At 45.2% G+C, this 13,298-nt stretch overlaps 1 protein-coding gene across 2 annotated transcripts in view; it reads left to right on the forward strand.

Annotated features, from left to right (window-relative positions):
- The window catches only part of Kit (KIT proto-oncogene, receptor tyrosine kinase), a 78,610-nt gene extending 67,465 nt beyond the window's left edge, over window positions 1-11,145 (forward strand). For both annotated transcript variants that reach the window (XM_021210217.1, XM_021210218.1), the window contains exons 14-21: window positions 53-203; window positions 2,009-2,097; window positions 2,644-2,771; window positions 3,950-4,072; window positions 6,975-7,086; window positions 7,193-7,292; window positions 7,664-7,769; window positions 8,850-11,145. In XM_021210217.1, coding sequence (XP_021065876.1) covers window positions 53-203; window positions 2,009-2,097; window positions 2,644-2,771; window positions 3,950-4,072; window positions 6,975-7,086; window positions 7,193-7,292; window positions 7,664-7,769; window positions 8,850-8,981 — 941 coding nt within the window. In that variant the 3' untranslated portion in view covers window positions 8,982-11,145. The remainder of the gene's footprint in view (window positions 1-52; window positions 204-2,008; window positions 2,098-2,643; window positions 2,772-3,949; window positions 4,073-6,974; window positions 7,087-7,192; window positions 7,293-7,663; window positions 7,770-8,849) is intronic.
- Window positions 11,146-13,298: the final 2,153 nt, after the last annotated feature.

A 13,298-nucleotide genomic window follows, 5' to 3' on the forward strand; every position in this document is an offset into this window, starting at 1 on the left:
ATCTATGGTATATCATCTTGCCTGTATCTAACATTCTCTTATATCCTCATAGGGCCTACCCTGGTCATTACAGAATATTGTTGCTATGGTGATCTTTTGAATTTTTTGAGACGAAAACGTGATTCGTTTATTTTCTCAAAGCAAGAAGAACAGGCAGAAGTGGCACTTTATAAGAACCTTCTGAACTCAAAGGAGCCCCCCTGGTAAGGCTGATTTGCATAAACAGTCAGCTGTTGACAGGCAGTTTGTGGGGTCATAAGGGTTCGCAATCAAGGCTGATTCTTTTTAAAAAACGAGCAGAGGTGCTTCTAGGTGTGAAATCAGAATTATTAAATTATTTAGACGTGATTAACTATTCTGGAAGTTCAGATAGTACCCTTGAAGATTGAAATTGAGATGTGTCACTGATTTCTTTTAAATGCGTGTCTCTGTCCTTCCCTAAGCCTTAGTCCTATGGAACTGGATGTGTGACTACTTGTAGGGAAGAGGGGAAAGGCTGTCCTGTGGTCATTAAGTCCTGGAGACTGAGAAGACTGGCCCGAGAACACCCAGCAATGTAGACTACTAAGTTATCAGCATTGTTTTGGCATCTGACACCCCCCCCCCATGCCCATGCCCCATCATTTTACTGCATTATAAAGACATCACTATCAAAGAACGTTGTTTGAATTCTGGACCTCATCGACATTGTTCTCACGGACGATGACGCAAAGGATGATGGATGTATATGCAGGCTCAAGAGCCTCGGGGGAAACCTAGTTTGATGCACAACCGGAGTAGAAGTCTCGGCTGTGGCTTGTCCATCCTTTCTTCCCCAATGTGCCTGAGACCCTTCAGGCCCAGTGGATGTCATAATCGTCCCCTCGTATTTTATACTGCTTCCATTGTGGAGTGGATCTTACCTCTGTTTCATGTTTACTCGAAGCCCCGGGTTCAAATCCCAGCACCAGAAACTAATATCATGAAATGCCATATCAACTCTACCCTTGTTTTTAAATGGCAGGATTTTGTCTTCGGAAGAACTAAATCCAGGCTTCCGGGGAGACCTCAGTAAATACCGATGGGCGATTACCTCGTGTAGCCTCTGCCACCACTGAAGTTTAAAGTCTCAAGAGACGCCTCATGCTTTCATTCCAGTCCTGTAGTCTTGAGTTGTTTAACATGGTACTAAAATGCCACAAAACCCCACCTTTTGTTAGTTGTTCTTGAATAGAGACTCCTCATCTGGAGGCAGGGGCCACTTTGCATTGCCTGTAGACTGGGCCCGGTGGTGGGTTTTTATTTTTTTAACTTTCTGAAATAATGGCCTGAATCGGTCTGTCCTGTGTGATGTTCTTTGCGCTTCGGGATCCCATATGGGTTTGGAGCCACCAGCACGCTCTGAAGGAGGTTGTTGTCATGGTGTTTCTATGCTAATCAGAGGCAGGAAGTACTAGAAATCTTGAAGAGTCTCCAGCCAAATGTTGCAGATTCAAGAGGTCCAGATGGTCTAGAAAATCATCCAAATTATTGGTGTTTATCTGAACCAAACTTGGGTTTTTTCAAACCTTCTTCCTTTCAAGGCTGTGTTCACCATCTCCCCCCTCAAATGTCTTGGAAGTGCCTGTTGACTTTCCACTTGTCTGAGTAGGGGCTAATTTAGAGTCTGAAGTAATCTGAGGTAACATCTTTTAGCTCTGTTTTTTCCCAATTGAATCCACGATAGTTGGAAACGGGACTCTTCTAACCAGATCCCCCCCCCCCCACACACACACACACCACACAAAGACATTTAATTCCTGAGAACTGGACCCTAACGTTGAATGGCAAACATGCGTATCTCATAGAACCCGATTTTGAAACTTCATTCAAGGCTTGCATTGCTTTTCTCGCCCTGAAGTCAGTGCTGCACGGTGAAGTGGGTGAAGTGGGTGAGAACAGGAGCCCGACCTGGCAGTGCCACGGCCCCCACCCGCCTCGCAGGTCCGGTCTCTCCAGTTCTGACACGGGTCTCGCATCTCTCCTGCAGTGACAGTTCAAATGAGTACATGGACATGAAGCCTGGCGTTTCCTACGTCGTGCCAACCAAGACAGACAAGAGGAGATCCGCAAGAATAGGTGGGTACCTACCAAGCAGCCAGAGCAGCCCGACACACAGGGGCTGTACTCAAACCTCGTTCCTTATTTTTTCTCTTGTCTCAGGGAGAGGGGGATAGGGGTCAGGGGCTGAGTCTGAAGAAACACGGGGCAGGGATTGTGCCTCTTTCCCACTAACTGAAGTGAGTACAACATTCCCAGGAAGGCGCTACGGTGGCAAAGGAAATGGCCAGTGGCAGTTAACGTTCACAAGGGGGACGGTTCAGGCAAAAGCACATGTTTTTATATCTAATATCTCACTATTGTGAGATTTTTGAAGACCTGCCATCATCGTAAGGTTTCTGGAACCCAGCCAGGGACGATCAGACAGCTATTGGCTTTGTGATTCAGTGTCTACCTTTGTTCCTCCCTGGGGAGGTGACTGGCTCGGGAGTTCACACTGCTTATCCACTGCTAGCTTAGCCCTGATGCTTCTCCTCTCCTTACCACTAAGGGTTGTTGGTCTTGGTTTTTTAATTATTTTTTTTTTATTTTATTTATTCATTTTTCTTGCCATCTCCCTAATAGACTCGTACATAGAGAGAGACGTGACTCCTGCCATCATGGAGGATGACGAGCTGGCTCTCGACCTGGAAGATTTGCTGAGCTTCTCCTACCAGGTGGCCAAGGGCATGGCGTTCCTCGCCTCCAAGAATGTAAGTGGCATGGAGTCTCTCGAGAGGAGCACGGTGTCCTTTTTTTTTTTTTTTTTTTTTTAAAGCCTTGAACATTTCCTAGTCCTAGTTAGAATTCAGAGTGTCATTTTGAAGTGTGGTAACCAAAAGCAGAGGAAAATTTCGTTTCTTCACGTTCCAACTTCTGTCTCTTTGGAATTCCTGTTCTAATTTCTAAGCTTGAAAGTGCAAACCTGTCTAAATGAGCCTCCATGAATATTCTTTTTTATGCAGTGAGTTCGTTTAAAAGTGTTGGCTTTAAGATGTAGGATGCTCTTCTAGAAAATAGAAGGATAGTGGTTTTATCAGAAAATGGGGGAGCCAGGAGTAGGGCTCCCTCACTGTTACTGTGCCTGGTAAGGCATATGACTGTGTATGTGAGACCCATATACTGTGTATGTGTGTGTGACTCACGGAGGACCAGGAAATAAGGGGTCAGAGAGAGAGCACGGAGTAGCTAGGGAAAGGATAGAGATGAGAAGAGAGGATGGCACGTGATAGGGAAAGGATAGAGATGGGAAGAGATAATGGCACGTGATAGGGAAAGGATAGATGAGAAGAGAGGATGGCACGTGATAGGGAAAGGATAGATGAGAAGAGAGGATGGCACGTGATAGGGAAAGGATAGAGATGAGAAGAGAGGATGGCAGTGTTCCCAGGGAGGAAGGTATGGCCAAGAGTGAGGTCACAGTGGCTCTTCTAGTGACATTTCCAGATAATTACCAAACTAAAAGAGAGGCTGAAATAAAAGACTCTCTTCCTTGTGTCCTTGGTAGAAGACGTCAAGTTGAAGCTGTGAACCTATTTTTTTTTTTTTGAGAGAACATTCAAAGAGATGCATACAAAATGAACTTTCATTTTAGAAATGGGATTTGACTATTTATAATGCATTTTCCTGTGAATGGAAGGAAGGGAGAAAGACATTTATTAAAATTGGGTTGGAAAGCAATTACAGTCATTAGAATCCCGATCCTGTGGAACACAAAACTGGAATATCACTTGCGGCATAATTTTTATTTTCGGTGTGCTAAATACTTTAAAACGAATGTTTGGTTTTTTTTTTTTCTTTTAATGTAAACACCATTGTAGTATTAAAATCATCTTCTCTTGGAGAGCTGAAATGAGTGGCTGTTGTCATTTTTCCTTTTCTCCCCCAACAGTGTATTCACAGAGATTTGGCAGCCAGGAATATCCTCCTCACTCACGGGCGGATCACAAAGATTTGCGATTTCGGTCTAGCCAGAGACATTAGGAATGATTCGAATTACGTGGTCAAAGGCAACGTGAGTAACTTTCTCTGACCCACGAGTCTACCCAGGGTGCTTTGGTACCCAGTCTTGATTCTAAATTGTTTTCTATGATCATCTTACCCCAACTCCTACCATGTAATGTCACATGTTATTACCACTAAGGCTTGTTAATAGAATTTTTAGTTATAATTGTGTAATTAGGGGGCATGCGAAATAAAAATAGCCTTAATTTTTCATGATAGCCTGAGACTAGCAATGAATTTGATTTTGCTCAAATATAACAAATGTAGACCTGAAGGTCACGGTAGGCTTTCTACCCCCTTCGGTTGAAATACTATGTGGAAATGACTGCAGTATAAGATGGTGTTAGAGTTAGCTGTATGCAATACTAGGATGCTTGGGTCTCTTAGTCAATGTAGGGCTATTAAGTAGATTAATAGTAAATGGTTGGTTTATGGGGCACAGTGAATTTTTCAAAGTGCCAGCCTTCCGTAACCTCAGAACAAACCCTAGAACATGTTGTCTTCCAATTTTTATAGTGGAAGAAACTAAGGTCCAGTATATTTCAGTGATTTATATCTGAGATAGCTAGTCAGCAGGGTCCACTGGGTAGGGAAGGCCATAACCTCCTAGATATATATTCTTAGGAGCGATTTTTTTTCCCCTCAGCCCATTTGAACAGTCCATATTTATTCCTGGAGGTCATTTTTTGTGTCTGTCGTGATAACGCAGTTCCTTCTCGTTCATCACCGTGGTGGCACCTCTGTTGGTAGGCTGTGCACGACTTGGTTTTGTAAGGAAAGGGTATTGCTAGCTTTATATCCTGGCTCAATCATACAGTTCTGAAGAGACTGTCAAGGTCAGATTTTTTTTTTTTCCAGGAGATTTGATGAAATCAACTTCCTGGCTTAATATCTGAAGGAAGATGGGAAATGCTTCAGTATTCCAGGATAAAGGAGCAAGTTAAGGAAATGGAGTATCTGGGCCCAGGCTGGCTGAGTTCCAACCTGGTCCCACTTAACAGGGGTGGGACTGACTCAGTACTTGTAGCAGTTACTGCGTGGCAAAGTTCTCAGAACAGGGCCAGGCCCATTCTCCTGCTTTATGTTTTGAAATCCAAACCATCAGGACAGAGGTTGTACCTACCCAGCACCTTCCTAGCTCAGTCTGTGGTTGACAAGTCTAGCCGTTGAACTGGCCAATTATTTGAGAAAGTTTCAAACAAGGAAATGTATGTGACGCGGCTGCTGCGTGGAATTTTAAGTGTAATCATTGTAAAGTCCCTTTGTTCTCTGAAAGATCTTTCAGAGAGTTGTGAATTCTTAATTATTTTCCACGCTGGGCTCTGTGTCTACAGGCCTATGGGCCCCTTGTCAGAATACCATTTCAGATGAATGGAATACTTATATTTATCCAAGAAAAGCAGATTATATTGAATGACGGTTGTATCAAATTTTGTAAAGCAAATTTAATGGTAGACAGTGCACACACTTCTTTATTGCACGGAGCAACATATCATAAAAGAAAGCTGTTGCGATTTCAAAGGGATTGTGAATGAAAGTTTTCTTTTGTAATTCCTGTAAATACTGTGATCAGATGTGAAGTGTCTGCCTGTGGAGGACAAGTCACCGAGCCTCTTGTACTGCTTTTTCTAGTTTTAGAAAAATGCTAGATTTCACTTAGAAGTTAATTTTTAGATACCCAGGCCCCTTGAATTCAAGACACTAATAGATCCTCACTTACCGCTCCTGTTGAGAACACAGCATAAAATTTGGGGACAGATAGTAGATGGTTTTTATAGTTTAAGAATCATCGCCTCCCTCACCTCACCCCAACCCTCCCACGCTAAAACAACTTCAGCCCTAGAAGGGCTCTCTTCCTACCGTTCAGTCATAAACAGATTAAAAGGATTAATTCTGCCTCATATGACAGATTAATATCCAGAAATCCTGATAGACTGTAAGAGGCAAGGTCAGAGGAAGCTTGGCCTGACCAAGTGGAAGGAACCCGAATGTCTCCTGATGGAAACACCGACTGTGTTCCCCCGCCCCGCCCCCCACCCCACAGGGAACAGACAGAACTAGCTCCCCAGTGCCTGCTAGTCTGGGTAAATCTTCATGAGTTGGACATCGGTAGGCATTTTCTTTTTCCTGCATTGCCTCATTTGTCCCATGAAACAACAGCTCCTGGTTTTTGAAGTTATTTTTGTTTTGCAAAAGATGGTTCTGGGCCTGGCTTATCCGAATTTAGGAAACATCTCTAGTAGGTGCGTGAGGGGCAGTGAGGGGTGCACTCGTCAGAGGTCCAAGATGAGTGGGAAGAGATTTGGGGCCAGGCAGAGAATTCTACAACACCACTTAGCACTGAATCCTTCTGCCTCTCTGGTCTCTAGCCCTCCTCATTCTGGTCAAAGATGACTGGACTGACAGCTAGCCATCATGGTATAAGGCAGATGCGTAAAGGGATGCCATGAGGAGGAGGACCTAGGTGTATAAAACCACAGGATTTTTAGTGTTTTGTTTTTTTTTCCTTTCTCATGCCACTGCATAAAATTTAGATCTTAGCAGTTAAAACTAAGTGGTCTGGCTATAGCTAGGAGAGGCCATATATGTTGTTGGCAAAAAAAAAAAAAAAAAAAAAGGGAAGAGCATCTTTGGTGTTGAGGCCATTACTGGAAGGAAGGTTAGAACCCATGGACTTCTCTGTTCTTAGTTTACTGTTCTATACTGACTCAGCGCCCCTTAGTTTGAAAGGGAGATATTAGAATTTTGAATTATAAGTAGGGGAGGTGGCTGGAGGTCCCAAGGGTCAAGGTCTCGTTAAATGGGACTCATCCCTGCCCTCCAGCCAGATCTGCACCTGCAGGACTGCTGTCTGTCCTGTCTATCAAGCATCTTCTTCATTAACTGTTTGATTTTGTCATGTTTCCTTCTAGGCACGACTCCCCGTGAAGTGGATGGCACCGGAGAGCATTTTCAGCTGCGTGTACACGTTTGAAAGTGATGTCTGGTCCTATGGGATTTTCCTCTGGGAGCTCTTCTCCTTAGGTAAAATATTCCTTATCCAAGATGCCCTCACTGTCCAAAAGCTTCTAGAGGTTTCTGTGGTCTCCTGCCCGCTCGGACATTGATTTGCCACCTCTCTGTACCCCAGGGAGCAGCCCCTATCCAGGGATGCCCGTCGACTCCAAGTTTTACAAGATGATCAAGGAAGGCTTCCGGATGGAAAGCCCAGAGCACGCGCCTGCTGAAATGTAAGGACCCACAAGCCCTTTCTTCTGGCAGTGTCCTTTTGAAAGACAGAAATGTTGACGGTCTTTGCTAGCAGAGTTTGAAATGTCACTCACTTGGTTTCTCGGGCCACCCCTGCTCAAATGTCATGCTGTGGTTCTTTTCATAATCTCTTGTCACCGATTGCACCGAAGCTTTTGACAGTATCACACACACACACACACACACACACACACACACACACACGGGGTTTTATTCTCTGTATGTCACTCACTTGCTACGCATGTCCTGGCACAGGGCCCCAGATTTGTTATTGAAGTTGTCATGTGCAGGTTAAGGGAACCAGGAGTGACAACGTCTCCTTGTCCCCACCCCACCCCCCTTGCTTCTGCAGGTATGACGTCATGAAGACTTGCTGGGACGCTGACCCCTTGAAAAGGCCAACATTCAAGCAGGTTGTCCAACTCATTGAGAAGCAGATCTCAGACAGCACCAAGCACGTGAGTTAACTGGCGAGGCCTGGAATCCTCTTTCTCCTTACTCTAAGGTCATAGACCTCAAGCTTCAAAGGACAAGGACCAGTCTCTCCCACCTCCCTCCTTGGTTTGAATTATAAGCTGGGCTTTCTTCTGCAGGTGGAAGTAAAACAATGGAAGCCCATTCTTTTTGCATATGCCCTGCACCTCTGTTCTCATCCAGAGGGATGTGAGATGGGAGAGGGGGAGGGGTTGGGGTTCAGCTGTGTGGCATTAGATGGTGTCATAAGGCCTGGCTGTGCTTCCTCCCAGTCCTGGAATGTTGATCATGGGACTGTCTGGTCTCCTCCTCACATGGCAGGGCTGGTCAACCTGGGTGGGTTGGGGTGAACTAGAATGAAAGTCATGGCTTTCGCAGCTTGTTACCACAGTCAAGTGAGTTTTAAACAGCCGGAACCAGCCAGCCACCTCAATGGCCGTGATGCCCGCAGCTGTGTAGAAGGGTTGGCTGTTTGAAGTTAGGACATCCCTCCCAGTGATGTGGGGAGTGCGGAATGAACTAAATCCATTGTTTCCTCTCTTGCTTCGAAGGAGGAATTGGCCATCTTTACTGGGACCAGACTCCATTTAAGCCGCTCTCCCCCTCCCCTGAGCCATCTGCTGGGAACTATCTTTCCTAATAGCGCAACACTGATCCTTTCGAGTTAATGCTTGCTCTGGGGGCCGTCAAGGCACATTTCAAATGAAACACCATTTTCCACCCAAGTGCTTTTGATTCCTGACAAACGACCTCTGGAAGAATCATGGGTGATGCTGCAAATTACACCAGCCGTTGGGTTGCAGTTGGCTCTAGGATCCTCAGAGCTTCTTCACAGGCTAGCTAGTACTTGCTTTCAGACACACCCCAGCAGAAGAGAAACATTGCAGGCAGGGCTGTTCCAAATTCATGAAATGATTTACATGGGGAAACTGAGGTATAAGCCCCATCTTGGTTTTGGTCGCTGTTCCTTGTCTTGAGGATTCTGCAACAGTTGAGCGGGGGCCCTGTTTACTGGGTTTTGTCACAAAGCTGCTGTATTTGACCGTGGGGCTCTTTCTCCACAGATTTACTCCAACTTGGCAAACTGCAACCCCAACCCAGAGAACCCCGTGGTGGTGGACCATTCCGTGAGGGTCAACTCAGTTGGCAGCAGCGCCTCTTCTACGCAGCCTCTGCTCGTGCACGAAGATGCCTGAGCAGAAGCCCAAGTCCAACAGACTCTGCTGCTGTCTCTGACCCCATCCTTCTGGCTTCTGTGATGGTTATTTTTGTTGTCCTTTGACTTGCATCCTACTCCAGGGTAGCAGGTTCCCCACCCCACCTCCAACCCCACTGTGATTCTGCCTTTACGAGCACACACTTTAGTGGCCGGCGGCCTTTCCTTTTTTTGCCATCAGCCACCGTCCCGCTGCGAAGGTCCGAACTGTATGTATATATTTTCCCAATAGCAAAGTAGCTCCTACTGTAAACAGAAGGGCGACTCCTGCTTTAGAGGAGAGAAGGGAGGGGTGAAACTGGATGCCCAGAGTTCTTCCCCGGTGCTCCCCTGAGTGTATTTGAAAAGTATGGCCAGTAGTTCACTTGAAGAATAGAAGTAGTCCCATTTGGCCCTGAGAGCCTTCCGTAATGATGGGAGATGTGTGTAGCAAGACTAGAAAGGGAAAGTCAAGCCCTTTGTGTGGAAAGCAGACCATTGTTAGAACAGAGGGCACGGGGCGTCACGCTGAGAAGACCGAGGCTGTGAGGGAACAAGCCAGGGGAAGTGTGAACAGTGATGGTCTGCTCTGGGCTGCCGCTCGGGCGTCCGTACAACTGACCTGGTTTCTCAGAACTTTGCTGTCAGGGAGTAGCATTGGAGACCAGTCCTCCTCCCTAGCCAGCATTTGTATATACTCATCTATACGGTGTATGCGTTCGTACTTTGGAGGAGGGATTCCCCACAAGCTTTCGTTTCTGTGTACAGCCCTGGCATTAGATCTACTGTGTGTAAGAATAGATTAAGAGCCATACATATTTGAAGGAAACAGTTAATGTTTTTTGGTTGTTGTTGTTATTGTTGTTGTTTTCTTAAAGAAAAATGTATCCGCTAAGCACAATCTTTATAAGACCTCTTAGCCAACATAGGCTCTGTCTACGCTCTGGAACAAGCCTTCCATGTCAGAGTGGCTTTGCAGGCAGGAGAACCGAGGCTGTTAAAAAGGTTACCACGGGATGGAGAAAACAGTGTGGTCCTGGTTTGGATTCTCACATAGCAGGGAGCGCAGGTTAGACTCAGCCTTTTATAGGCATGTCCCGGACATCGGCCAGTATCTATACAAGTATGTATGTGTGTGCATGCGTGTGTCTATGCGTGTGGGTGAGTTGTCTTGGGAAACTTAATGCCCTGCATCCCTGAGGGTCCTCCTCCAGGACCTAAGACATAACAGCTTCCTTCACCACTCCTGTTTCTCCGGTTTCCCTGCATGTTGCTCATTGTCTAGCATTTATTCAAAGCTGCCACAGAGGCTTAGCAGAGTGAAGTGCCGAAGGACCTGTTTATTTGGAATCCTCCTGCACTTAACAACACTCTTATCATAGACCCATTCTTTAGACCTTATGTAATGCTGCCAATCCAGGGAAACAGATTTAAAATGTACCCTGTAGACGGGGCCTGGAAGTTCCCTTGCCCTTGCCCTTCCCCGCACCTCCCGTGATCACTGTCCGGCGTAAGGGTTCAGTGTGTACGTGGTCATGTGTTGTCCCACAGGATTCAGGTATGTTGCCTTCACGGTTCTCCCCACCCCCTCCTGCCCTTTATCCTTTAGGCCGTGTGGCCGTTAACCTGGAAGAAGTGATCATTTGCACTTGAGTGCTACACTCTTGCACCTTTCCAAAGTTAGCTGGTTTGGAGGTCCTGTTGTCATGTACGAGACTGTCACCGTTTACCGAGCTCTGTCTGAAACATTTCTTTGTATTCCTATCAGCTTCAGTTAGAGTAAGGAGAATAGCTGTTAATTATGGGTGTCAGGTACTTAAGGGGCCACACCATTGAGAATTTTGTCTTGGATATTCTTGAAAGTTTATATTTTTATAATTTTTTTTTTTACATCAGACGTCAGATGTTTCTTTCAGTTGCTTGATGTTTGGAATTATTATGTGGCTTTTTTTGTAAATATTGAAATGTAGCAATAATGTCTTTTGAATATTCCTGAGCCCCATGAGTCCCTGAAAATATTTTTTATATATACAGTAACTTTATGTGTAAATAATACGCTGTGCAAGTTTAAACATGTCACGTTACATGTGGGTTTTTTCTGATATGTTGTCCAACTGTTGACAGTTCTGAAGAATTCTAATAAAAATGTAAATATATAAATCAAATACAATTTTTTGTTTGTTTTTTAAAAGTACATTCATTCACTCACTCAGAAAATGTTGTGCACAACATTTGTGTAAAATACATGTAGTATTCTCATTGTCACATTAGGGTTTAGATCCTTGAAAATTCAATAGACATTTATTAGTAATTTTAGTGTGTGCTATTTTGGGTTCTTTTAAATTTTATTCTCACAACCTGGGGTGTCTATTTAAGTTGAGAAATGTAGAAAACACTTTGAGAGTTTTCCACATAGCTATGATTAACATTAGGTTGATTCATGGGAAGTGACTATTTGTTAGAAAATAACAGTAAATAACAGCGATCTCATGTGGTCCAAGCTAACGCACACAGCATGTTTTCTCCTAAAACAGAGTGACTAAAAATTAGCTTCAGTAGTAATGAACAAGGCGAGACCAGGGAGCTAGAGAAAGCAATTTATGTTCTTGTTGGTGTAGAGGTTGAAGCGATGTCAGTGTGAGGGGAGGTAGACGCTCTTGCCCCACCATCAGGCTTCCGATGACATGGCTCTGGTCTTACTAGCTTCCGGAACAGTTTAGTGCTCTCACTTGGAGACCTGTGCTAGGTATAGAAGGAGAGTGTTCTCCTGTGGCTGGATTATCCCACGGCATCAGAGGGCACCAACCAGACCATTGGAACTGTCTGAGAAAACCTCCCTATACCATGTAGCCTGGAATGAAGGAAAGGAGGGAGGAAAAAACCCTAGTGTAGTAACACAAACTTATAAATCTGATATATACCTGTAATCTCAGTGCAGAGGAGGTGGAGGAGGAGTTATGGGGCTTCCTGGCCAGCCAGTCTAGCCTTGAGTAGTCAAGGCCTAGCCAGTAAGAGAAGTTGCCTCTACAAAACAGTGGGCAGTGCCTAAGGAGTGTAACCTGGGGTTGTATATACACACACACACACACACACACACACACACACACACTGGAATGGGTTAGAAGCTCAAACACCAGCAGTCTTGACTCCCCGTATAGGCATGTACACCTGCAGAAGTATCCTCTAAGGGGAAGGAAAAGGTTGGGAGGGTGAACTTTGATGAAGACAAGTCCTTTCAAGTCAGGAGGGAATTTTTGTGGCTAGGAAGGTCTCAAAATGGCAGGCAATAATGGGGAAGACAGTCAGCCACGTTTCAGTCAGGCGATGGCCACTGCCTTGTGACAAACAGGAATGAATGTTAACTGACCACAGAACAAAGAGGCCTTTTCTTGCACAATGCTTCTGCTGTCATTTAGTTAGCCCTCCTGCGTTTGAGATCTTGGGTTGGAAGCAGTTGAGAAGTGCATGTTATTAGCCTGTCACAATTTCCCCCACTGCCCCAGGCTCTCCTTCAAGCTCAAATTGAGTTCCAAGGCCCTGTCTTTACCATTTACTACTGTGTGAATTTGAGCTGATTGGCTCTTGAAATGTAGGTTTTGTAGGACTACAAGTACCATGATGCACTGATAGGGAATCTTTAAAGCCAAGCACTCAGCGTGGTAAATTAGGCTTAGTAAGCTGTAGAAGGACCCCTCAAGTCATAGAGATTCAATGATCACTTCCAAGTAGTATTTCCTCCTAAATCAGTGGCTCTCAACCTTCCTAGCGCTGTGACCCTTTAATACAGTTCCTCATGTTGTAGTGACCCTCAATCAAAATTATTTTTCTTGCTACTTTATAACTGTAATTTCCCAACTGTTATGAATTGTAATGTAACTATCTGTGTGCTTTTGATGGTCTTGGGTAACCCCTGTGAAAGGGTCATTTGACCCCCAGAGAGGTCGTGACACACAGGTTGAGGACCGCTGTCCTGGCATGAGGTGACTTTGCCGTTGGGATTTCTATGCTCTTATAAAACTTTCAACCTTGTAGGCAGTCACTCCGGCTTCACTTCAGTGTTCACTAGCCCCTAAGTATACCCGCTCCTTTCCCGCTGCCAGTGTCAGCCTCGCATCTCCTGTCTCCTGAGTCCCCATCATTCAAGATCAATGAACCCGTCCCAGTCAGAAGCTGTCTCTCAGTTCCCGGCTTCCATGCTTCTGGGGGCTCTTTCCTCTTCTGCCTTCAACTATAGTCATCCTGGCTCTTACCTCTCCCCTCCCCATTTTGTCTTGAAGTCAATTAACATAGTACCCACCTGCTCCCTGGGATGTACTGG

This window comes from Mus pahari, chromosome 13, assembly GCF_900095145.1.
Source record: "Mus pahari chromosome 13, PAHARI_EIJ_v1.1, whole genome shotgun sequence".
Lineage (NCBI taxonomy): Eukaryota > Metazoa > Chordata > Mammalia > Rodentia > Muridae > Mus > Mus pahari.